We start from the raw sequence: 27,779 nt of genomic DNA on the forward strand, positions 1-27,779 counted from the left end.
ACTGGTCTTTGGCTGTGCAGGCCGAGGTGGAAGTTGAGGTCTCAGAGGAAAAGTTTGTGTTTGGTGTTGATGGCTTGTGGGGGGAGGATGGGGGGGGTAATTAAGTCTGTAAAGGCATCTGGGAAGTTGGGACAGGGTCCTGGAGGTCTGTAGGCCAGGGTGCCTCTGATGGTGGTTCTGCTGTCAGTTCTGAGCTCAAAGTTGACATGTTCCATGATCGGTGTGTGGCTGTCGTGCAGTAGATGGACTCTTTGTGGATGGTGGTGATTGTGCCACTGCGTTTGTTGATGTGGTTGCAGTGTGTGATCTTGTAGCTGTTGGTTGTGGCCATGGCAATGTCGGGTACAGAGGAAGGTTTGAGCCAGTTCTCCTTGAGGAAGACGATGTTGGGATGAGAGTGGTGATGGTGTCCCAGTCCTCGGCACACACTTGCAGAGGGATCGGGTGTTGAGTAGGAGACAGTGGAGTTGTTGGGGTGCTGTTGGTGCCAGCAGGGTGCTAGTGGGGAGTGCTGGGGTGTCAGTGTAGCAGGAGAAGCAGCAGCTGCAGCGGATAACGGGACCAGTTGTGGAGTGAGGGGAGGTGCAGCAGCAGTTCTTGCTGTTGGGTCTACAGTTCAGGGCGGTAAGCTCTGCTCCCAAGTAGCAGTAGCAGTGGAGGGTGGGGATCCAGGGTTCCTGGCGCTGGGCGCGGTCCAGGTGAAAATGGGTGCAGACTGCCTTGCTTTCGCACGCCCACGCTTTGGCCTCCATTAAGTAGGTCCAGGGAGGGGTGGCAGGGCACATGGGAGGCCAGAAATCTGACGGCAGGAACTGCAAGTCTCACTGGTCAGAGGCACACAGAGGGCACACAAGCACAAGCGGGCACAAAAAGAAAATATTCAAAATGTAGGTAAGAAATAATCAGAATAAAGGCAGAAATTGACCAGACAATTACACAACCAAACCAGATGGACAGCGGATGAACAGGGAGAATCCCACCCGGGACACTGTCACTGACACTGCCAGTTGGTGCAGCAGTGCAGGACAGCAGAATCCAAGCTGGACATGGAAGGAAAGGCAGTCCAGAGAAGAGGGCTGGCTCATCAGGGAGGTTGAGCACATGGCAGAGGCCCAGCGAGGGGGATCTGGTGTGAGGGTCTGCATTATGGGGTCGTACTTCAAACTCCATTAAGGAGGTCCAGGGAGGGTGCCAGGGCATAGGGGAGGTAGTAAATCTAGCAGGAAGGGCGAGCGAGCAGCGAGTCTTGCTCATCAGAGGCACATAGAGGGCATGTAAGCACAAGCAAGCACAGAAAGAAAATAATCAAAATGAACGGCAGAAATGGCCAAGATAAGGGAAAAACTGATCAAACAATGGCACAACCAAACTAGACGGACAGCAGACAAACAAGGAAAAGGCGAAGGCCAACATTTTCTTGAAAGTACTAGTTGGGATTGGAACCGCATGTACCCCTTTCTTGTGAGTTAATTTTATCACCATTTCCTTCTTATCCATGGATAATCTGCAACTTACACTTATTTTGATTTGGAGCTCATACCTTTGATTGTGAAATGTATGGCCTATTCTGTGTGTGACTATTCTGGTGGTACTGATTCCAGGGTGAGTTGTTCTTCCATTGCACTGGGAATGTTAGGCTGGTTGAAATATAGTTGTGCCAACAATCAGAACGCAAGAGAATTCTGTTGCTAAAGGTGGAGGTGGCAGTGTATAATTTGTAAAAACAGAAATGCAGAGCCCCAAAGTTTTTCTTAGGGTCCAATTGCTGAATGTCATGGTTACCATTCCACTTAGTTTGTTTACTATCTTTCACTTTATTTTACTTTATCTTTGTTTTTCTATTGCACTTTCTCCTTATTTCTTCCCTTTCTGTCTTTCTTGCGTACTCTGGGTCATGGTCTGTTGGTGAGCAATGAGCCTCAATCTCCTGAAATGAGTGCAGGTTCCCACCACAGACACATGATATGGTGAGTAGGGCTGGGAAAGATACTTCACATAGGAGAACTGTCTCACCTATGGAGAGCTCGGACAGCCAATATATCTATATGAAAATGTGCTGCACATGAAATAGTGCACCTGGTGGAGTGGGCTGCAGGGGAGTTAGTTTGTTCAATCCTTGGATAAAGGAACTTTTACATTGAAAAAATGCAACAATGTTCTATGTGCAGGCTACAAAAGCATAACTCTTCTGACAAAATCAGTAGTGTTGGCGTATATACTTCTTGAGCCTTGGCTTCAGAATCCACTTCACAACCTCTGCAAGAATGCCGGATGGTTTCCAAACATGGCAAAGATGGAGCTCACTTTATGACCCCTACTGTGGCTGCTGATCTGTTGACCAGTTTCAGCACTGTTTTCTCCAGTAACTAGGGTCTCACTCCAGTTAATGTAGTTACTTCATAACTATAGATGTTCCTAATTCAATTCTGTGGTTCTAATTATATCAATGTTCTAAAACGGTGAAACGCTGAGATGGTGTGGCGATGATTCAACTTAATCTGTATGCTACACATAGATCTCTGCAGTGGTAGCCCTAACTCAAACAGCAGTAACAGAAACAAGCCATTACAGATTGTGCTAGTGTCCCAGTACTGTCTGTTTCCCAAAGAACCATGAGGCAATGAGCCACAGTAAGTACGAGAGGGAGAAGAGAAGCAGGGGCCCTGAGCTTCATCGGAAGTGTCTTTAGTCCCCGATTGGCTGAAGAAGCTGCGGCGTCAGAATAAGTGATCCAGTGATGTACATCGAGTGCACTGGAGCCAGGAGCTGGGGCTGGGGACTGTGAGGCCTATAATTCTCTGAGCCCACAGGTGGGTCTGTGCATTTGGCACCGGTTGGGTGCTTAAATTGGAAATCTTAAGCCTGTGGCGCAGGACGCACATCAAGAGCATTGGAGCCAGGAGCTGAGGCCAGGGACTGCAAGACCCATAATTCTCTGCTGAACCAACAGGCTGTGTATCTGGCATGCTGGACAAAGACCGGGCCAAGAGTAGGCACATCTATCGCCGGACACAACTGGGCTGGACCACCCCCCAAACTCTAGTATTTGACATAACACCATGAATGAATAATACCTCTTAATATCGTCAAGGGAACGTAGCCGGTGTGGATAGGAAAACAAGAAATGACAGAATGCTACAGGGAAGACAAGACTCTCTTATAATGGCAATTAACCAACTATCTCCCTGGGGCCATAGGTCTTATTGATAGTGAAATTGCGGGTATTGAATAAAAGGAGGTGGCTACTCATCCTGCTGTATCAAAAATCATAGACAAACTTTTAAGTTATAGCTCAGAAGATGTAAAAAATATAATAACCCTTGTGTATCAACTACTACATTGGAAATTCCTGCAATCACACCACTACAGTGGCCATTTCTCCCCTGCTAAAAAGAAAAAGGGTCAAAACAAAATAACACACCTTAAATCAAATTATAAAAAGGTATCTGGCGATTTAAAAAAAACTGGGAATGTAAAATTTCGAGCTAACTTGAAGGAAAGTTTCAATTATTTTAAGGACACAAAGGCAAGGATTATCCCTCCCGTTCATTCTCATTCAGGGGACATCCCTCCCTTACTACTCTGAAGCTCCTGACATGAGGATGAGTATTTTGGTTATGATACTATACTATGGTACTGTGTGACACATTTACAATTATGTCGTTCTTTACTGTGATTGACAGCTGTTTATAAGAGTACTTTATTCTGTGATGTCTTTTTTCTTAGGATTGTAAGGGAAACAAGCTAACAGGATGGGATAACAACTACCGCATGAAGAAAGAGTAAGTGCTTTTTCTTGGTGGATGAATATATAATAATGACTCTATGGTTATGGATATTCTAAATTCAACCCTAATGACTCATGGGATTTGTTATTTTTATTCTTTTCAAGATTGTTTCTGATGTTTGTAATGTCTGCTGAGTAATACAAGTGGAAATAGAATTGCATAATCTGAGCTTCCGGTTGTGACATTGAATTTTGATTACACTATGACATAAACACTGGACTGTCTTTAAAAAGTCTGAATGATAAATGATGCTTATTAGAAACTTATGTTAAGACTGAACTTGGGAATGTTATGAGAAAAGTGGATTCACTTGAACATGTTTTAACTATTGTGAAAGAGTTATTAATTATTGAAGGAAAAACAGTGCCTTAAAATCAAAGGAGTGAGGTATTACTAGTACCACAATGTGTAACGACACCAATGAGTAACCCCTTAGTACAGGTAGGAGTAATAGAGTTAAATCAAAATTTGAAAGAACTCAAATTCCCATCAAGTCCTTGAAAATTGCTGGATTACTTGATCATGAAAGGGAAGGTAGTGGAATACAAGGAAGAACCCAATTCAACTGGGAGGATAAGCGGGTAGTGAACTCACCAAATAATGTGAATGCCCTAAATCAGATCCAGAAGCAATGCACACAACATGTCTTGCATTTACCTCCCAAAGCAACTCTCTATGTAGTTATTTTAAAGGGGGTACCTCCACCCAATTTGATTGTACCTGAGAAGTGGGAGACGTTGAAAAATAAGGTTGTCCATTAGCATGTAGAATGTCTAATACTCCAAATCTGTACAATGATATTATAATGGTGAGAAGGGTGAAAATGGATCGAGGGAAGACCAAAAGTATGTGAAGGGGTTTGCATAGTAGTACATTTTCGAACGATTGCTCTTGTTAGATTGGAACTTGCATCATAATCTCCCAAAAACTGGAAATAATTTTAAGGGGAACACAATATGAGTTGTCCCTCTAGAACATTTCTGCAGACCTGAAGATTTCTAGGTTGCAAAGTTGAAGCAACATAATAATGGTATGTTAAGCTACAGGAATCCAGCAAACATCACCTTATCTAAGAGATGTGCACTATTAGAGAGTTACATCCTTCTCTTACTTGGGATTACACAGTTTACTTTCTCTGATAACTGGAATAACCATAATGGATTATACTGTGCAAAAATGATGTGCTCAATTGAATGGGTTGTCAGATTTGCATCAAAGCTAGGAAATAAACTAATAGCAAAAATGCTTACTATTTACTGAGCCAGATTTGTATCAGCAGCAGTATTTTGGGGCGTGGTTATGGGGTTTCGGTGACACAGCTATTTTAGAAACACAAGAGAATCATTTCATGTACCGTGTGCTCACCGTCACAAAATCCACATCCACATATATCATTCATAAGGAACTAGGAATGACTTTGCTTTAATTTTGACTCGTCTTCGGTACTGTGCATATCATGGTGTCTTTCCCTAAATAGAAATAAGTGGCATAAGGAACTAATATGTTGCCCTTGTGATGGGAAACAATCAATTTTGCTCTTTACTCTTTTTTTGGTACATTTTAAGAGAAATAATGGGAAGTTTTTTAAAACCACTTTTTATTAATAGAAATCTGGTGGATTTTAGAATGACTTTTATATGTTTATGTAAACTGGAAGAAATGCAGTTGTGTTCTGCTGTATTGTCCTTTATGTTAGGGGCTCTGGACGAAGGAAACTGATTGAATCTTCTTGAGATTTGGAGATATGAACCCGTGATTTAACTTTTTATTAGAGATTGTATACTAGGTGGATTAATTTTAAACTGTTATAAACTGATGCACTTTTAAGGTTTGTGTTGAATATAAACCAAGTAAAGTATTTTAATTTGATTTGAACTCAGACAGCTAAAGGATCAGTTCACAGCCCTGTTCAATATTTTACTTTATATATTTAAGCATATTAGGGATTTACCCCTCCCACCCCTGTAGTGCTTTCCTCTTATTTAGTTTCTAAGCACTAACATAACACAACAGAAATGCACTTTGGAGGTCAAAGAAGACTTTTATTGTTATTTTATTCTTCCCCAACCACAATGTTTATGAATGAATGACGAATTAGTAGCTTTCAAGTCCGCGTTAATCAAACAAAATATATCAGTTTGCAATATACACAGCAGGTTATATTTATAAGATATTGAATGCAAAGCAAAACAAATACTTCACCGTGTAGGAACTATTTACAGCTACATCTTTCTAAGGTCTGCAAGCTGAGACCCCTGTCAGCCGCGAGAAAGAGTGTCATCTACCCACACGGGATGCTGGCAACTGGCGCCAAGCTCCAGCACGAGGTCCGGCAGATTCGAATCTGACTCTCTGCAGCCTGTTACATTCGTTACAAAGGTGTGCCCCCTCCTCTCAGACCTGGGAAACTGAGCAAGCCTTTTGGAGACTGGCCAGGTCTCCAAGACTACTCCTGTTCCCAAGCTCAAGGGAAGAGAAACGACGCCCATGTACTCTCTCTTATCAGGTCTAGTCTACTGTGAGAGCAAAACATCTTGGTTCTCTGGTGCAAAAACACAGCTTGGAAAAATACAGAACTCCACGTTAAAGGCAATGGGCAGCTAACCTAAATATCAAATGCAATGTCATGTTAAAGGCAATAGGCAGCTAACCTAAATATCAAATGCAATGTCTAGTGTCATGTCAAAGCCAATAGGCATCTAAGCTGAATACAAAATACAATGTCTTATATCATGTCAAAGCCCATAGGCAGCTGAGCTGAATATAAAATGCAATGTATAATATCATGTCAAAGCCAATAGGCAGCGGAGCTGAATACAAAATGCAATATATAATATCATGTCAAAGCCCATAGGCAGCTGAGCTGAATACAAAATGCAATATATAATATCATGTCAAAGTCAATAGGCAGAATATCTAATAGCATGTCAAAGTCAATAGGCAGCTAAACTGAATACATCATGTCAAAGTCAATAGGAATGCAATGTCAAAGCCAATAGGCGGCTAGACTGGATACAGCATGTCAAAGCCAATAGGCAGAATACAGAATGTAATGGCTAATGCAATGTCAAAGCCCATAGGCGGCTAAACTGAATACAGAAAGTAATGGCTAATGCCATGTCAAAGCCAATAGGCGGCTCAACTGAACAAAACATACCAGGTGCTACTGGTGAACATTGAGCAACTAATATGCGCAGTGGTGAAACACAAAGTCATTGGTCAAAACAAACTTTATCAAATGGCAGGACATTCCGCCCTTTGACCAATGAATTTTTGTTTCACATATCTCATATTTCAAACAAACAAAAAAACATCAGCACACAAAAAAAACATTATGATCAAAGCAATCCCTGTAAAGCAATAGAAGTGAATTAACACATTGATCTTATAACCTTTCACATCAGATACATCTACATAGAAAAGACTGGGCAATTTTTTTTCTGAATGAGTCTCTAATTCAACAGTGTTAGCAATTTGATGTGGCATGAGTTCTGCTCATGTAAAGGTGCACGGTCCACCTGAAAGGTTTTCTGGAAGGTAAGCAAAAGTCAGAGTTCCATACGAGAGGGAAAAAAAAAAAAACACAGCAAACAAGTTGAACTTGAACTGAAGGCGCAATTTGCGCAAAATGGATCCATGGTGCTGGCACTTTACTCAGCCAGGTTCAGGTTGGGGATTCGGTCCCTTCCCCGACCCCACACGCACACACCGGAAGGGGGACCACACAGCGCACTCAGGGACAGTGGCGAAACGTGGTAGGATCTGCAAAAGAAACAAGTATGACTTTTCTTGCAAATAACATTTTTCATTTAAACTGCACCCTTCCTCTTTCTTTCCCTGTTTTATAATCAGCAGGACGTTTTTGGGGCCCTTTGTTATATTTTCTGCAGGTTCTGGAGGGTCACTTGGGGCTTCAGCCCACACATCAGTACTGAGGTTTTTATCTGCTGCGCCACAGCTTCCTTTTTCTTGCACTGTCAGAAGGGCTGGGGCAGACTCATTCTTTACCAAACCTCCATTCACTGCACTTTTGTCAATTTGGGCCATTCTGTCTCCAATTTGTATGAATGAATCAGATTCTTTTCTAGGTATCAGCATAATTTCGATTTTTCCTTGGTAATTTGCAACAATCACTCTCCCTAAAACCTGATCAATTTGCCATTTCTGTTCTGGTAACTTTCCTCTCCCCAACTGCTCTGTGACTGCTTGCATGACAGATTGCTTTTGTGCGTGCTGCACAGTTTTTATCAAATCTAGGGGAATGTGCATCTCTCTCATCTCTGCCCACCTGTAAGTGGCCTTTTCACATTTCTGGGGCACCCACATAGCCATCCCCACTAAGGCAGAATTCTGGGTGAACACTTCTCTCTCTGAATTTTTCTGATTAACATCTGCAAGGTAATTGAACCAGTTAGGTACAAGCCATGTGGCTAAAACATTATCAAAGAACCAAAAATCAGCGTAAAAATGACACATCTCACGTAGCTCTTGCTTTAAAATCTGACACACATTATACAACGCTGTTCCTTCTACTGTGCCAGAAAGCAACATTTCAGTCAATGAATCATTAGTAAAACAAACATGCTTTTTATCTTCAGTAGACACGAATTCAAATGGTGCACACAATTTCATTGGTAATTCTTTTATCTGTGGTACTCTAGCCCTGTCTTGCAAGTACCAGATCCATTGTATGATTCTAGCTAGGGGCAGTATTTTCTTTCCTTGTTCATGATTTAAATGTACATAAGTATTTCCTTCTTGCACTGCGCAAAAACCTAAAGTCTGCATTATTTCATTTGCCAAATCACACGCGCGCAGTTGCATATTATTTTTCACAGTGACCATATACAAAAGTGTTAGGATTTCTCTCAAATGAGAGCTATTCTTTTTCCAAAAATCAAACAAGCTAATGAAACTCTGGGTGTCTTGCTCTAAAATCCTTCTGGTCTCTCGTCCCTGTTATCAGTTAAGGAATGCACTTTGGCTGCCAAAAACCCTGGCTCACACGGAAACTCAATGCAGCTCGGAGCTGTCTTAACCCCCTCATTACTGGAATGGGACAAGAAAGATTCTTCAAAAACAGCCCTTTTATAACTTTCCGTCTTATTTTGAATTATTGTATCCTGGCTAATTTGCTCACGTAAATTCCTATTTTCATGTTCCAACTTCCTACATTTCTCCTGCATTTCTCTGTAAGCAGATAAAGGTATCCAGACCTTTCTGTCATCATTACTTCCAAAACACACGTTTTCTACATATATACAACGGGAATTATTTCTCAAAACATTATCAGGCCTTTTAGCTACACATGCATTTTCTTTTGTAATTCCCCAAACAGAAAACAATTCACAGTTTTTCTTAGCACCATCAGGCAGTTCATCAACACATGTATTCTCAGACATGGTCTGCCGTGCTACTGTGATTCTCCAAACAGAAAACAATTTCTGTAATTCTCCAAACAACAAAAAAACAATTACACTTTCTAAAGTGTGCACTTAGAAATCTACTAACTCGTCAAACCCCTTCTTAATCACCTCTTAATGACCGACACCCCACTCCTGGTACCAATTGTAGTGCTTTCCTCTTATTTAGTTTCTAAGCACTAACATAACACAACAGAAATGCACTTTGGAGGTCAAAGAAGACTTTTATTGTTATTTTATTCTTCACCAACCACAATGTTTATGAATGAATGACGAATTAGTAGCTTTCAAGTCCGCGTTAATCAAACAAAATATATCAGTTTGCAATATACACAGCAGGTTATATTTATAAGATATTGAATGCAAAGCAAAACAAATACTTCACCGTGTAGGAACTATTTACAGCTACATCTTTCTAAGGTCTGCAAGCTGAGACCCCTGTCAGCCGCGAGAAAGAGTGTCATCTACCCACACGGGATGCTGGCAACTGGCGCCAAGCTCCAGCACGAGGTCCGGCAGATTCGAATCTGACTCTCTGCAGCCTGTTACATTCGTTACAAAGGTGTGCCCCCTCCTCTCAGACCTGGGAAACTGAGCAAGCCTTTTGGAGACTGGCCAGGTCTCCAAGACTACTCCTGTTCCCAAGCTCAAGGGAAGAGAAACGACGCCCATGTACTCTCTCTTATCAGGTCTAGTCTACTGTGAGAGCAAAACATCTTGGTTCTCTGGTGCAAAAACACAGCTTGGAAAAATACAGAACTCCACGTTAAAGGCAATGGGCAGCTAACCTAAATATCAAATGCAATGTCATGTTAAAGGCAATAGGCAGCTAACCTAAATATCAAATGCAATGTCTAGTGTCATGTCAAAGCCAATAGGCATCTAAGCTGAATACAAAATACAATGTCTTATATCATGTCAAAGCCCATAGGCAGCTGAGCTGAATATAAAATGCAATGTATAATATCATGTCAAAGCCAATAGGCAGCGGAGCTGAATACAAAATGCAATATATAATATCATGTCAAAGCCCATAGGCAGCTGAGCTGAATACAAAATGCAATATATAATATCATGTCAAAGTCAATAGGCAGAATATCTAATAGCATGTCAAAGTCAATAGGCAGCTAAACTGAATACATCATGTCAAAGTCAATAGGAATGCAATGTCAAAGCCAATAGGCGGCTAGACTGGATACAGCATGTCAAAGCCAATAGGCAGAATACAGAATGTAATGGCTAATGCAATGTCAAAGCCCATAGGCGGCTAAACTGAATACAGAAAGTAATGGCTAATGCCATGTCAAAGCCAATAGGCGGCTCAACTGAACAAAACATACCATGTGCTACTGGTGAACATTGAGCAACTAATATGCGCAGTGGTGAAACACAAAGTCATTGGTCAAAACAAACTTTATCAAATGGCAGGACAACCCCCCAAAAAAAATGTTTGATATTTTGTCTTTACTGATGTTGGCCTCTTGATTCTTGGATGCAGAAATGTTCTTCCTATATTCTTTTCCTACTTTTTCTTAGGATATTTTAAGGTGTGGGTTAAAAGCTGCAGGAGTTGTACCCATAGAGCATGCATGAGCAACTTATGTATGCTCAGCAGGTGCTGGCTGTCCATGTACTTAAGGACTCTGCCTACAGTAATGGCTTCAGAAACACCCTCCTAGCAGGCCCCTCAAATAAATTAACAAGAGTGTAATTTTGAGTATGTGTAGCTTGTGTTAGTGTATAGACTTATGCATATGAGAAGGTTTCAGAAAATGTATTGACAATGGTGGGATGCAGATTCCAGACCAACTGCAACCTGTTTAGTGGGCAATAAACACAATATCAGTTATTTCAAGTGACTGTGAAAGAGGTTTCAGGACGATGAACTTGATAACTTCACCCTTACAAAATTGTTTTGTTATCACACGTCTTCTCTAATTTTCATAGATCTCATGGACCCTCCTCTTCCTTCTTTGGAATCCATTGCCATATGTTAACAGATGGTTCACTGCTCATCGCGATGCTGTTGATACTCGGGATAGGAATGTAGATTCTAGTAACCATCACAACAAAAGATACCAGATGCATGACATTTTTAAAATTATTTTGTTGCCCACAAGTTAGGGATTCAGTGATGTAAAAAGGTCAAACTAGTTACTCACTTCTTATGGTTAATCATCCTGGGGCAATATAGCATGGTCTTTGTTGTCTGAATTAATAGATGTGCAGACTATACAGTCACAAATAAAAACTTTCATTGAGGATGTGGTTTGCTTGCAATGCTCAAAATAGCAAAGGCAGTGTGCAACACTTGCATTTTTTTGATAATGGTCAAAGTGTGCTAAAATTGTCAGTGTATACAATGATGGCATGTTAAGTAGGTTCATAAATGTTATTGTTTTGATATTAGCAATTGTAGCTGCTAGCATTTTAAATGAAATGCATGAACTGTGTTTCGTTCTTGGTGCCACGTTCAGTATGCCTAGCTTGTAGGGCTTAGTGGCATGTCTACCATAGTTACCCAGACACTAGACTTCATCCAAATTTGGGATGTTACTTCCTTAAAGCCACATGCTTAAGCACTGATTAGCTTTCATTTGTTAAATCTCTTAATGCACTCAAATGTACTGATGATAGACCTGCTGAGTATGTGTGAAGTTTTAAGACATGATGCCACTTCCTATGATGTCACTTCCTAAGATGCCATGTGCAAAGACACATGCTGTGATGTCACTTGCACACTGCCTAATTAGTTAGTCTCCTCACTTCTTTTTTTAGGACTTGTGCCCTGAGTAAATGGTTTAAATTTGTTGGTGACACAATAGGGCCATACGCTTGGCTGACCAGAGGGCTTCGCCTGAACTGATTACCTCTGGGTCTATGGGTGCGCTGAAACGTACAAAATAGAATTGGATAGACGCTGCTAAGAAGTGCAATTATACATATTAAATATGCTGACGTTCATTCCGCGTACATAGATCTGTCTCCTTATGCTTTACAAAGCTGTAGCAAGTGCGCAAATAAAGAACTGTCTGTGCGTCTGTACACAGTGAGTCTAACCCTTGTCCCCTTCCTTACCTGTAAACTTGCTGTGAACAATGATAACATGGCCATTATAATGTTGGTGTACTCTGCTAGAACATCCCACCAGGGTTTTAGGACTCTGAAAGCTGGATTCGGCTCACTGAACTGCTTAAGGTCTCCAATGGGAATCATGTTTTCTACACAAAAAGACAAGCACATCAGTTTGTCGTTTAAACATTGCTTTGATTGGGTATAATAAGGACAATAAAAATCCTACGTATGTTTTTTTTCTTCTTACTTAGAATACGACTTTACTTATCGAGGTGCATTGCATAAAAACAATTTGTTGTTTAGCGAAATGGCAGCAGTTATAAACATTGACGAGATGTGAAATAAGTAGTAGTGATGCTGTTGCAAAAAAAAAAACCTCAAGAGGTAAGCACATACAATGTATCTTTTTCACCGAGAAGCTACAAATATATGTTGTATATGGAGATGGGTGTTGATGTTTTTCTGTGTGGCAGTGGGAGGTGACTCGAGAGGAGAAGCTTCGAGTGCGCGCATCATTATGCCCCTCCCACAAAAAAATGGTAATAAATAAGTTTCTTATTACAATCATTGTGTGTGGGGAAGAGCCACGACTCAAGAGGTGAAGCTTTGCATACTGTTGTTTCAAACACCGGTGTGTAGTGCTGAACCTGTATGGATAATCTGTGTTTGTAAATAAAAGTGGTCTTGTGCCTATGTAATGGTAGCTCTGTGGCTTTATAGCACTATATGTGTTGGTGTATGTTGGTGGGTGTTTGTGTCATCCTGTGCGTGTTTCTTGCTAATAGACTGAATATACTTTTTCAGTAGTCTATAGTGGGACAGTGAGGTTGTAGAGCCATAAGGTGGGTGTGCGAGTCGATACCATTAGGTGTGGTAACATATAGTACAAAGTATTTACTTTCTGTTTCGTATGTTTTGACTTTCTGGTGGGTGTTTGTTACTGTGAAATGGCTATATGGCTGAATGATTTCTGGTATGTTTGTGTATGTCGTTTCTCGGAGAGTGAGAAGTGATGGCTATAATGTAATTCCATAACGTTATGTATGCCAGTATATTAAGTTGCTTGCTTGGATGTATGATGATGTATTGTGGTATGATGGTAGGTAAGTATGTGTGTGATGTTGAGTGCGTAAAAGTTATATGGCCCCTGCTTAGGTAAATGAGGTGGCTTTATAGTGTATCGTGGTTCTATTAGGAGTTATAAGGTATAGGCTGGCAAACCAGTTAGTGCTGTCTGATAAATCAAATAAAAAAAGTGCACTTGATTTAAAACTGATATTATCAGTGATGCCACCAGTGATGTCATCAATGATGCCATTTAATATGCCATATATTTCTTCTGAGATATCATCATTGATGTCATATGTGAGCAGAGCACAGTGGAAGCCCGGTTATAGGAAACATACTTCTCTCGTAGGGGATTTCCATGTATAGTCGTAAGCACTGAATAGTTCCGCGTGCCTGCGGGGACCCCGGAGCACTGATGTGAAATATATTCTTAAGTGCAGATACCAGCCCTTTTGAAAAGGGCCTGTCAAAAACCACTTAAGAATAACACTGTGCAGCCTATATGAACAGCTACACAGGCCAAATTGTTGAAAAGAAAGACAGCTGTAGTGTAAATACACCTTCAAACACACATTTATTCTAGAAATGTAATTAAAAAAAATACATTCTCATACTTATTTACACCTCTAATGAGAATAAAACAATGCAGGGCAGTGTAGCCCATAGGCTGCCATTATACAGGATGTAAATAGAGCTGTGCCTTTAAGAAAGTAAAGTCTTCCTGTATCCCATCATGCACAGCAAAAGGCAGTTGCCTCAGTTCTTTTTTCCGGCTCCTTCTGACAGGACTCTGAAGCATTGAGCTCTACCTCGCAAAGCCTTTTTTGACAGAAAATTCAATTAAAATCTTTTGAATTTCAATTTCACTCGACGTCTTTCATCTTGAGTGAACATTTGCTAGCCTTTCCTGCCAAATTCTGACAGAAATTTTAAGTTTTTCTGTCTTTAGAATGCCTTCACTTTTTGACAAGTGCCCTAGTTGTGGCAGGAAAAAGGCCAAAACAGATCCACACCAGGTCTGTATTATTTGCCTACCATCCAGTCACAAACCTGACGCCTGTGACATCTGCAAAACTTTCTCCAGATGAACTCTTTGTGACAGGGAGAAAATTCGACTTCAGGCAAGAGAGGACAGAAGAAGAAGTGGTCAATCTGCCACAGAGCGAGGAGAAGGTCAGTCTTCTTCCAGGGCTCTCTCTGTTTCCTCTGGAGCGGCTGCCAGACCTGCTCACAAACGCCATAGGTCTCCGATGACGTCGAGAGCATCGACGTCGAGACCGGGAACGGCGCCAACATGTTCGCCGTCGAGGACCGGCTCACCGTCGAGAAAGAGGCATCGCTCGACGTCGACAGCCGTTTTGCCGTCGAGGCGGCGTAGACGCTCGCCATCAAGAAGGTCTTGGTCCAGGTCGCCGTCGACACGAGGACGATCGACGTCGAGGAACAGCGCTCGCCGTTGAAGACGCTCGCCGTCATCTCATCGACGTCGAGGAAGATCTAAGCGACGAGAGGAGTCAACGCCGAGAGGTACTCGCTGTCACCATACTTCGACGTCGAGAAGTGTGTCGACGTCGAGGAGACATTCAAAGAGACCTATAAGGGTTTATGCCACCTCAGAATCCGATGGCTTCTCTCATTCTTCTACCAACTTCACCTCAGACACCTGTGGCACCTACAGCCCCTCCTCCGGCTCCTCCCTCAGAGTCCGTCCCAGTGACTCCAGCGGAATCCACAAGATATTCCCGACATTCCTCGAGACGCTCTTCTTCCTCTCGACACCATCGTCAACATGAATAAGTTCAAAGATCTTCTCATTCACGCCATAGACATTCCTCTTCTTCCACAAGGGATTACTCTCCAACCCTATCTGACTCACCGTCTCCGAGAGTTTCTCCCATAGACGATGTGAACACCTTCCAAGAGGTCCTAGTGCGCGGTGCTACCAAATTAAACATCCCGCTTGCGGTACCCGCTCCAACGACCTCGGTGATTTTCGAGACATTACATCAGAGGACATCCTCAAGACCATTACTACCACTGGTCCTGGGTCTTCTTGAACCGGCAATGGATATATTTTTAACACCGGCCACAACTAAAACTGCTCCTTCCAGGCTTATAAAGAAGTATCGCCCACCGGAGCAGGACCCTCTATTCCTAAGGTCGGATCCAGTGCCTGACTCGGTGGTTATAGTGGCGGCAAAAAAGTTGCACTCTATGTCTCCGTCTTCCTCCTAGCCACCGGACAAGGAGAGCAGAAAGATCGATGCCGCAGGTCGTAAAGTATGCTCTACCGCAGCCATCACAATGAAAGCAGCCAGCGCTACTGCGCTATTAGGTAGATATGATCGTGCTCTTTGGGACTCTGTACTACAGTTTACGGAACATCTACCTAAAGCGAAAAGAGAAGATTTTTTGGAGATCGTGAGTGAAGGTGCCATGGTCTCCAACCAAGTGATAAGTGCTGCTGCTGACTCTTCGGTGCTATTGGCACATAACTATGCTCATGGAGTGGCCTTAAGAAGACACGCTTGGCTACGCTTGACGTCTCTCAAACCAGAGGCACAACAGAGAATTCAAAATTTACCCTTCTCAGGCTCCACTTTGTTTGGCTCTCATACCGATGACGAGATGTCGAGAATGAAATCTGAGCTAGACACTTTGAAAGCGGTGGGCATCGAAAGACCAAGGGAGCAACGGAAAACATTCCGTCCCTACCAACGAAGGCTCTTCACTCACAGACATCAAACGCCACAGTGGATGGCTTCACGACCCCAGCAGCAGCAACAGCATCAAAGAACCTTCTCGACACAACGAAAGTCGGCAAGGGGTCGTTCCACACCGCAAACCCAGACAACTCGTCAGGCACCAGCGTCTAAGCCCTGAATCCTCGCTTCCCCCTCCTCCTTACCCACTCCGGTAGGGGGAAGTATCTCAAATCATCTGGACGAGTGGCAACGCATCACATCAGACGCCTGGGTGTTGAATATTGTACGGAATGGCTACGCTATCAGGTTCATCAGTCCCCCTCCGTCTGTGCCACCCAAACCAGCCAGTCACCACCTCAAAGCTCTTCAATTAGAAGTGGCAACCCTATTACAAAAGAGAGCAATAGAACCCGTTCCGATCAATCAGCACGGAAAGGGAATCTACTCGAGGTATTTTTTGGTACCAAAGAAAGACAAACAAGAGTTTCGTCCCATTCTAGACCTAAGGATAGCAAACAAGTGGATTCGCAGAGAAAAATTCAGGATGCTATCCTTGCACCAAATTTACCCTGAACTTCGTCAGGGCGACTGGCTCTGCGCGATAGACCTCCGCGACGCTTACCTTCACATTCCGGTGATCGAGAAGCATCGAAAATTTCTAAGGTTCATCGTCGGAAAAAGTCATTACCAATTTACGGTACTACCCTTCGGCCTCAAATCAGCACAGAGAACTTTTTCCAAATGCATGGTGGTGGTGGCAGCCCATTTGAGGAAGCATTGAATATTCATCTACCCCTATCTAGACGATTGGCTCATAAAAGCCTCCACCTATCTAGAGGCTCAACAGCATTTCAACTGGTCTCAGCAGCTTCTCCAGAGCCTGGGCCTTCAAGCCAATCTTCCCAAGTCCACAGCAACACCTGTTCAGAGGCTGCATTACTTAGGTGCCATCATAGATACCAAACAAGGAAAGGTGTTTCCTTCGGAGGAACAACGGTTATCAATTCTCCAAAAGTGCCAGCAGCTCGAGAGAACACCTCAGACCACTGCAAGAGTGATATCCTCTCTCCTGGGCTCGATGGCGTCTTGCATCCACCTCATTCCCAATGCTCGCCTCCATATGAGGCCCTTACAGGAATGTCTGGAGGATCAATGGTGTCAACTGGTAGACGATTGGGAGAGCAGAGTCCTTCTTTCTCCCCACGCCTTACAATCCCTCAAGTGGTGGTGTTCACCTAACAATCTTTTGGTGGGGATTCCATTCCAACAACAACCTCCAGCTCAAACCATCGTAACAGACGCATCGCTGCTCGGATGGGGAGCGCATATGGATCACCTTCGAGTCCAAGGCAAATGGTCACAGAGAGAGCGTCTGTATCAAATCAACCTGTTGGAGCTTCGCGCAGTCCAGCTTGCGCTCAAGGCCTTCCTCCCATCTCTGAAGACGGAAACTCTGCTCCTCCAGACGGACAACGTGGCCACCATGTATTACGTAAACAAACAAGGAGGCACCAGGTACAGGACCTTGTCGACAGAAGCTCAAACAATCTGGCACTGGCTTCTAGCCAGGAACCTGTTGTTAGTGGCAACTCACCTTCCGGGCATACAGAATGTTTAAGCGGATGCCCTCAGCCGCGCAATGGACGAGAACCACGAATGGGTATTGCACGACGAAGTCGTCCGTTCCATTTTTGCCAAGTGGGGTACCCCCTCTATAGACCTATTTGCAACCCCAGAAAACAAAAAATGCCAAAACTTCGCCTCCAGATATTACCATCCAGGGACGCTGGGGAATGCCCTGTGGATAAACTGGTCAGGAGCATTTCTTTACGCCTTTCCACCGCTTCCCCTGATACCGGCAGTCCATCAGAAGCTGTCCAATGCTCACACCAAGATGATTCTAATTGCCCCAGAATGGCCACGCCAATGGTGGTTTCCAGACCTCCTTCACCGGTCACTCAAGCCACACATCAGGCTGCCTTATCGCCCAGACCTTCTCACGAAGTTCCGAGGCCAGATATCTCATCCCAACCTCTCATCGTTGAATTTGGCAGCATGGCTCCTGAGTTAGTACAATATGGTCACCTGAACCTACCTCAGGACTGCATGGAGATCCTAAGGGAAGCAAAGCGCCCTTCCACAAGGACAGCTTATGCCTGCAAGTGGAAAAGGTTCTGCGTGTGGTGCTTGGACAACAACGCCGACCCAATATCCTGCGGAGAGGAGACTATCCTGCCATACTTATTAGGTTTGGCGAAGTCTGGATTGCAATTGTCATCAATAAAAGTACACCTGGCGGCTCTAACGGCATATAGAAAGAGCCCCTCTCAAACCTCTTTCTTTAGGATTCCAATAATAAAGGACTTCCTGGAGGGCTTGAAAAAGGTCTTTCCTCCCATTAGGAGACCATCTCCTCCATGGGAACTGAATATTGTCCTCTCACGTCTGATGCTACCTCAGTTCGAACCGATCCATAAAGCATCTCTACAACATCTTACGTGGAAAACTGCTTTTCTGGTTGCAATCACATCAGCTCGTAGGGTCAGAGAGATCCAGGCCCTTTGCGCTCAAGAACCCTACATGTTTTTTCCATCTTCGAAAGTAGTGATGAGGACACATCCAAAATTTTTATCAAAAATCGTTTCAGACTTTCATGTGAATCAAACCATTTCATTACCAACTTTCTTCCAAAATCCAACTACCCCTGCCGAGAGAACCCTGCATTCTCTTGACGTAAAGAGGGTTTTAAAATTTTACTTGGACAGGACAAAATGCTTGCGTAAATCACAGCAGCTCTTTATTAACTATGGCCCAGTTAGAACAGGGTTGGCCACGTCTAAACAATCTTTATCCAGATGGATTGTTTCATGTATAGTTTTTTGTTATCAGTTAGCAAATAAATCTCTTGATAGCAGGCCAAAAGCCCATTCTACTAGAGGGAAGGCAGCTACTGCAGCCTTAATGAGAAATATTCCTTTGGCAGAGATATGCAAAGCGGACACTTGGAAATCGGTCCATACCTTTACAAAACATTACTGCCTTGATACAGATGCTAGGGCAGATGCGCAGGTCGGACAGGCCTCTCTCAAGAATTTATTTGCATGATTCATGGTTTCAGTATTATTCTGTCTACTCCACCGCGGTTATGGGGATGGGCTTGCTAGTCTATTCAGTGCTTATGACTATATATGGAAATCCCCTACGAGAGAAGGAATGGTTTCTTACCTGTAACTCCAGTTCTCTCGTAGGGGTATTTCCATGATAGTCATAAGCAACCCTCCCTCCTCCCCGGTGGAGTTGACATAGGAAACGTTGCAATAATGATAACGATGTTGGTACTACAACGAATGTTTTGTTCCTTCATGTAATGTTACAAGCCTGCAAAAAAGAACTGAGGCAACTGCCTTTTGCTGTGCATGATGGGATACAGGAAGACTTTACTTTCTTAAAGGCACAGCTCTATTTACATCCTGTATAATGGCAGCCTATGGGCTACACTGCCCTGCATTGTTTTATTCTCATTAGAGGTGTAAATAAGTATGAGAATGTATTTTTTTTATTACATTTCTAGAATAAATGTGTGTTTGAAGGTGTATTTACACTACAGCTGTCTTTCTTTTCAACAATTTGGCCTGTGTAGCTGTTCACATAGGCTGTACAGTGTTATTCTTAAGTGGTTTTTGACAGGCCCTTTTCAAAAGGGCTGGTATCTGCACTTAAGAATATATTTCACATCAGTGCTCCGGGGTCCCCGCAGGCGCGCGGAACTATCCAGTGCTTATGACTATCATGGAAATAACCCTACGAGAGAACTGGAGTTACAGGTAAGAAACCATTCCTTAACCATGACTGGCGAATGTCCGAGGTTTTTATGCAGTTCATTCATAACCATAATTGTAATTTAACTTTTAAAGTACATATTCAAAGTTTCATTTTATTGCGTTGTGGCAAAACATTACCATAACTTCACTATTTGTTTTCCTTTACATACTGTTTTCAAAGGTCTCTCACTTCAACCTGCCACATGCAGCCAGGCCTCTCTGCAGATAACCTTTGGTCATGTGTAGCTGGGGTTGGCTGCAAGATTGAATTCAATTTGTCATGGGGATGGTGGTGGGAGGAGGGGGGGTGGGCTTCTTTAACTGCGAATGGCCTTTGGCTGTACACTAAAAACAAGCATTTGCAATGCGGTAGGTCTCACATTTACTTGAGTTGGAGCTATTGGTTTTGTAAATGCATAACTGGAGTTTTTTGCCACATTAATTGGTCAATCCTGCTGCATATTTTGGTCCTATCTTCTACATAATTCCAGTGGCACTGCAAATAACTAAAGGGCTAGTAGGCCTACTGGAATTTCTTTTAAAGAAGGCCCTTAAAACGCAAACTAATCCCAGGTGCAAAACATATTTACTTGGTAGTTAGTATAGGCGACATTGCCTATAAATAATTGCACTCCAAGAATGCGTGCTTACTGGATCACTGTCCCTTTACTGCAGTCTGGGGAGAAGAACATAACGGCCATGGTTTTTCACACGCTTGAGGAGAGCCACCTCAAATGATATTAATGATCCTCGGTCAGTCCTGAACTGAAATGTCACCTATAAGATATTGACCATTGTACAGCATAATCAACTGTAAGCTCTCCTCAAGGTTAGTTTTATAAATACACACACACAGCTCAAATTTTACAGACTCTAATGTGCGTAATTCATCTAGTCAGGTTTTTGCTTTGTATATGCAGCTTGTATCAAGTTATAAAAATAAAACTAGAAGTTACAGAATGCAAAGCTGAAACAAACTAAATGAGCGAATCACGCATCAAAATAGGGAGCTAGACAACTCTACAAATATTATCCAAGGACTCGTTTCCATCTTATATCACGTTATAAAAATAAAACTGCAAGTCCCAGAATGAAAATGTGTGCGTCAATGAAGGTGTATTAAGCAGATCAGAGTGTATATAATGTAAAAACGATACCACCGATCGAGTTTGCGCTCTAAGCGCTGTGAGCGCCATGGCAGCCAAGAGAATGTACTTTTGTCTAGAGGAAGCTTGGAGTCATCATAAGGTGGTGCACAGGGTTAATGTGCCTGCTGCAAAGAACGTATACTAGGCAAATTACAAAGTGTATGTAGTGTAAAAATGTCGAAATAACTCTGGCGATTTATTTTCTTTGTGGAGAGAGAACACACTTTTTTCTAGTGCAAGCTTGGAGGCATCATAAGGTAGCGCACAGAGTTAATATGCCTGCTGCAAAGAACATGTACTAAGCAGATCAGAGTGCATATAATGTAAAAGTGATACCGCCAATGGTTCACAGTGTGAGCGCCATGACAGCCATTAAGCGCAGACAAAAGAAGAAAGTAGCTCACCCATTCTGAAGTATATCGGCAATTGTTCAATTATCCCTGTAACAGGGTCAGTGTCCAACGCGGTAACCAAACTGTAAAGCATTTACCAATGACATCAAGTGATTTTTGAAAGGCAATCCCACAAATGAATGAAAATGATGGGCGTGAGGTGGGAGTGGTTAAAAACCTACAATACTTACAACAGGTCAAAAAGCTTGTGTGCTCGACCTAAAAATGGCTAGGGTGCTTAGGCTGCAGCAAAGGTACAGCCGAGTATTCATTGGTGTTTATCTATTCCACACTATCTGTGTGTTAATGTTTAAAAAGTTAACAAAAAAGATATTTATTGAAATAGTTCTATGTTAACAATTAAAATTACAGGTAGTTCTAAAAGGACTTTTAAACACTCTGGGGGTCATTCTGAGTCTGGCGGGCGGCGGAGGCCGCCTGCCAGACTTCCCCCCCTCCAAAATGCCGCTCCGCGGTCGAAAGACCGCTGAGGGTATTTTGGCTTTTGCACTGGGCTGGCGGGCGAGCGCCAAGAGGCCGCCCGCCAGCCCAGTGCAAAAGACCCTTCCCACGAGGACGCCGGCTCAGAATTGAGCCGGTGGAGTGGGAAGGTGCGACGGGTGCAGTGGCACCCGTCACGTATTTCAGTGTCTGCAATGCAGACACTGAAATACAAAGTGGGGCTCTCTTACGGCTACTGATAGCTTTCTTTTTTACTCTTTCATACTTGAACCCTACCGATTTCTGCAGTAGCCTTTCACTTTTGTAGCCTAGAAGAGGGTGCCTGTGACAAAGGAAAGCACTAATAGCCAATCAGCTGCTACTAGACCCACGACCAATGAGAGGAAAGAGGGTGGGGTTGAGCATTTCACTCACTGCCTTCATTCTATTTTCTGTATTAGGAGTGAGAGTGACTGGGTGTGTAGATCAGGGTCCCACAAGAAATCCACTGAGCACACTCCTGCTTGTGAAGGAGGCTGGCAATGTCTCATGGCAGGTGGTTCAAGCAAAACATTTGCAGTGGCAGAGAGCAAACACACGATTCCCATGGTTAATGAGACTAGCCTGCCTCACGTTTTGCCTTTCAGAGATGGGTTAAAAAATTAAAACCCCTAATTAAAATTCCCTCAAGCCCCAAGTCTAAGACCTGAAGCACAATTGCTCCTGCTGTAAAACACAGGAAGACATAGATGGGCAGAGACATTCAGTGATCTTCACATGGCCAGAGTTGTGATTGTGCGGGACTCAGTGATCTTCACATGGCCAGAGGTGCGATTGTGCGGGACTGGCCCAGGCTGCCTTGCCTTGTTTGGCTTATCCCTCAGGCACCTCCCACAGAAACATACATTAAGTATCACTTACTGGATTAGACTGCACCATCACAAGGAATGAACCTTCCTAAACTGGGGCCTGGCAACAAAGTACATCACTCCTTTGTCAAAGCCAGAAACACAGGGTGGATAAGCCCCTTGGTTCCCCCACTTCACTTGTAATCATGCCCCTGCATTAACCACCAGATGAACATACACTCTTGGTATAGTTAGTGCTACCAGTAGCTAAGCTGGTATCCTACTCCTTCATGCAGATGCAACAAATTCCTGTCTAAGACACCACTGCTATCTTGCTCTACGGGACAGTGGATTAATTTTGTTTGGCATTGTGCCAGGAACTAAGGAAAGGCTCTAAGGCTTCTACCACAGGCCTTCTGTGGTCTGCAGCTGGAATGCGGTCATGAGGTCAGTGCGTTATCATGCAGGGTAACACTCCTATCACTTGACTCTGCAGGCAGGAGGAACACTCAGCTTGTGCACCGTACCCTGCTGGAACAAAGTCTCCCAAGGCTCTAAGCACTCACTTGGGGGAGCACTGTGTGGGACGAGCCCCTGGTTGCGCTTCCCTTCATGGTTTGCCCCTCCCAATCCACTTCTCACACAAACATCCATTGCTCCAGCATTGGAACTTTCATAGATTCACATTCTTGAATCATTCCCTGTTGTAAAGATGGGAGTCCCCGGTGTAATACAAAAGCCATGCTCAATTGCATATAAAGCTCAGAGGCACTAGGCCTCTTAATTTAGTAACATCTTATAGTCGTTTTATAAAAAAGGACCAAACTTGAGACAACCAATGAACTCTCACCACCCTCTAGAACCCTCCTGTGAGGAGCTGATTTCCCTCAGATTTTTCACCACACGTTGTGCTAAGGAGTCTCCTCTGAGCTCTGCTCAGTTTTTTCTCTCAGAAATCCTTTCTGAGTAGATTCCGATATTATTGCTCTTCAGAAATCATTCAACCTGGCTACCATGTCAGAGACACCTAAAAAATAGCTTTTTAAAACCTGTGCTACCTGCATTAAGAAAAGGCGGCATGTTGGTGATCAGCATAAGGACTGTATATATTGTCTCTATCATAGCCATAAAACTAGAGACTGTAAGGTATGTAGAACCTTTTCTACTAAGACTCTTAAGGACAGAGAGGGTCGTCTTCTCATATGGCTAAAAAAATTGAAATCCAGAGACAATCCTGTTTCTGATGAGGACAGTGCCTCTTCTACTGTTTCTGTGGTGTAAACACCTGTCAAACGACAATCTCAAGTTTCTATAGAGGAAAGACCCAGAAAAGCTTTTAAAAAATCTGCTGAGGTATCCTCAAAAATTGGTAGCCCTTCAAGAAGAAGACTAAAGCTTCAGACCTAAAGTAAAAAAAGAAGCCCGTTTCTGAGCCATCGACACCACCATTCAAAGTGAAGCATAACTTCAAAAAAACAACTTCTGCGCCGTCAACAGGATCATCGTCGACGACGGCGCCATTGACGGCTCAAGTCCTGACGACGACTTCCAATGTCACCACACTGTCTGTGTCTATGGCAAATGCCGGCTCTTCGTTGACGGTATGCTCATCTTCGTCGACGGCACATCCTATATCTTCACCGTCAGCACTGATACCGTCAACGCTCTCAACGACGACCCCGCCGGCGATGTTCATGCTGTTTCCACTGTCGACGGCCTCGTCGACGCTGCGTCCACCAATGACAGACAGACCAACAACCGTCGAGGAAACTCCAACCGTCGACGACACTACAACCATCGACGACGTCTCTACCATCAACGTTTCCACCATTGAAGACAACCAATCCGTTGATGCTCTCGTCGATGATACCACCGTCGACGCCACCACCAACGACGGCACATCTCTTGTCGACGACGAACACTGCAGTGAAAGTACAGAGACCTTGCTCCTTGCCTCTGTTTTCGTAAGTGGACCAGGATGCACACAGGAGGGCGAAGAAATATCACCTAACCCCCTCAGTCACGTCCCCTAGCAAGGTTTCCAGCCTTCTACCCTCACATCTCTTACATGACGAAGACTCGGATGAGGAGGGTATTTTTGGAGGAGTCAGCAGCCCTTCCCAGTTAAGGGTTAAGTGTCAATAATACTCAGATGACGATGCTTCATGCTATACGCAAGGCTATTATGAGCAGCAGGGGCTAGTAGATCTTCCCCCTGGGCTTGTTTCTGACTTACAAGCAATGTTGGCAGACTGTCAGGAACGTTTTCCAGCTAAACTGTTGTCGGAACAAAAGCCAATACTTCCACCTAAGCCAACAACTCCTCACTTGCAGCAGCCGCATCATACACCTCAGCCAAGATCACAGCATTCTGTTCTTTCCACACCCAAGGCATCAGGTATCCTTCGATGAGGATGCGGAGGTAGGTGAGATACAGCCTGACAATGATGAGTGGGATGATTACATCATACCGGCATCTGCTTCTCTTACAGCACCCATGTAGGGTCCCCACCTGAAGATTTAGGTGGCTTCCATAACCTGCTTGAGCGTGCCGCCACGCGGTTCGATCTCCTAATGCCCGCAACTCAGCAGGATTGCTTCCTCTATGATTTTAAGGAGCCCCACAGGAAAATGGTCAGAGCTATACCCATCATAGACCATGTTTGGAGCCAGGGCCTGAAAATCATGCAGAATCCAGCAACGGTCCCTGAAGTTCTGCAGAGACTGGATAAGAAATATAAACCCAAGGGGGATGCTCCGGCTTGCCTCTCAGGACACCTGAAGCCAGACTACGTGATATTACAAGCCGCCCAACGTCGCTCCAGGAACCCCTCTACGCCATTGACATCACCGCCAGATAAAGAAGGGAGACGGATAGATAACATCGGCAAGCGTTTCTCCTCCATGTCAGCTATTATAGTGAGGGCGGCGAGTTCCCTTGCTCTACTTGGCAGATATGACCGACAGCTCTGTCAGACATATCCCAATCATTGGAGGAGCTTTCAAACGCTTCCAAAATAGAAGCTAGGAAAGTACTCGTAGAGGGCCAACGATCTTCAGAAGAAATCATCGACTGTGCACTGGATATAGCAGCAATGGGCTTCAGATTACTCGCGGGTTCAGCTGTGTTGAGGAGTCAGGGTTGGCTCAAAGCCACCAACTTTCATCCTAAAGTACAGACAAAAATTCTGGATCTTCCATATGACGGGGAAGCACTATTTGGCAAGCACGTCGACCACGCCCTTCAAGCCATCAAGTCTGATACAGAGATGGCAAAATCCTTAGGCACTCTGCAATACAGGAAAGTGCCCTTTTCTGGTGCTAGGGGCAGAAGACTTGCGTACTTTCACATTTCCATTCATCCGCTCTACAGAAAGTATCTGAGGTTTGCGGTCAACGGCAAACACTTCCAGTTCAAGTCCTTAATTTTGGCCTCCGTTCAGCACCACAAATCTTCACCAAATGTCTAGCGCCAGTGGCGGCCTACCTAAGGAGAAACAAACACCAGGTTTTTCCCTACCTCGACGACTGGTTAGTAAATGTTCCAGATGTCCAGTCAGCAGAAAACTCAGTCATGGCGACTCTGCGCCTTTTCAAGGAATTAGGCCTTATGCTCAACAAAGAAAAAAACGTTCCTACAGCCATCTACTCGATTAGCCTTTCTAGGGGCTATCTTAGACACTCAACGGGCCAAAGCCTATCCAGCGCCGGACAGACAAACAAGGTTAATACAACTGGCAAGGCGCTTCCAAAGAAAAAAGTGTCTTTCAGTCCGGCGGCACAAGTCCTTACTGGGCATGATGTCGTCATGTATAAGCCTCATTCCATTCTGCCGCCTGCGAATGAGCCCAATTCATGAGGAGCTGGACAGGCAATTGATACAACTCCAAGGATCCTTCGAGGATTCCATCCTCGGAACACCGAGCATGGTCCAGTTATGGATTGGTGGACAAATCCAGAGAACATTTCAAAAGGACTCAGCTTCTTGGCACGACTTCCTCCAATGATTGTAACTACGGATGCATCGCTCACAGGATGGGGTGCATGCTTTCAGGACCTTCGGGTGACCGGCAAGTGGCCCCCCTCTCACCGTCTGTGCCACATAAATATTCTCAAGCTGAGGGCGATCTATTATGCCTTGCAAGCCTTCCTTCCAAGGATATGAGGGTCAGCAGTGCTGGTCAGGACAGACAATACCACCACAATGCACTACTTAAACAAGCAGGGAGGAACACTTTCTCACATACTCTCGAGAAGCGCAAACCATCTAGAAACGGTGCATTCTCCACTCAATCCACATAACTGCAGAGCATATCCCAGGCCTACAAAATACCATTGCGGATTCGCTAAGCAGGTTGGCGACATCCTCCCAGGAGTGGGGATTAGACCAGAGAACACTAGATTGAATCTTCGACCAGCGGGGAAAACCGAATCTGGACCTATTTGCATCCTCCTAGAACGCCAAATGCCAACATTATGCAAAGCTGACATCACCAAAGGGATCATGGGGGATGCATTTTCGATAGCATGGTCAAGGATTTATGCGTATGCTTTTCCTCCAATCCCTCTCCTCTGAATGGTGATCAGGATGATGAAGTCGGAACCCTGCCAGCTGATCCTAATAGCTCCAGAGTGGCCGCGTCAACTATGGTACACAGAGTTGCTTCTCATATCTGCCTGTCCACCCATCAGACTCAGACGAATTCCAGAGCTGCTTACCATCAACAGGGGGCAAGTGAGGCACCCAGATCCCAAGTCCCTCAGTTTTTACGCATGGCTCCTGAATACAACGAATTCGGCCATCTAGATCTACAGACTGAGTGCAGAGAAGTACTAGCTAACGCACGTACAGCTAGCACCAACAAATCTTACCACCTAAAATGGAACCGATTTTGTGTATGGTGTGAAACTCAAAATATACACCCTCTCTCCTCCGCACCGGAGGCAGTGTTGCCATATTTCTTACAGCTGGCACGTTCCGGTCTGGCCCATTCCTCAATTAGAGTCCATTTAGCGGCCATCTCCAGATACAGAAGAGTACCAGGCAAACCGTCCTTATGCTCTCTCAGA

At 44.0% G+C, this 27,779-nt stretch overlaps 1 protein-coding gene across 5 annotated transcripts in view; it reads right to left on the reverse strand.

The window, feature by feature from the left end:
• The window catches only part of LOC138292853 (volume-regulated anion channel subunit LRRC8E-like), a 228,388-nt gene that overhangs the window by 17,105 nt on the left and 183,504 nt on the right, over positions 1-27,779 (reverse strand). For 4 of the 5 annotated variants that reach the window (XR_011202823.1, XR_011202826.1, XR_011202825.1 and 1 more), the window contains one exon: positions 12,290-12,432. Coding sequence is in view for 1 of the 5 variants with exons in the window: in XM_069231687.1 (XP_069087788.1) it covers positions 12,290-12,432 (143 nt within the window). In the remaining 4 variants the exon portion in view is untranslated. Of the gene's footprint in view, positions 1-5,809; positions 7,551-12,289; positions 12,433-27,779 lie in introns of those variants that run through there. The other variant, XR_011202824.1, reaches the window with a different exon arrangement.

The sequence above is a fragment of the Pleurodeles waltl genome, chromosome 4_2 (assembly GCF_031143425.1).
Source record: "Pleurodeles waltl isolate 20211129_DDA chromosome 4_2, aPleWal1.hap1.20221129, whole genome shotgun sequence".
NCBI lineage: Eukaryota > Metazoa > Chordata > Amphibia > Caudata > Salamandridae > Pleurodeles > Pleurodeles waltl.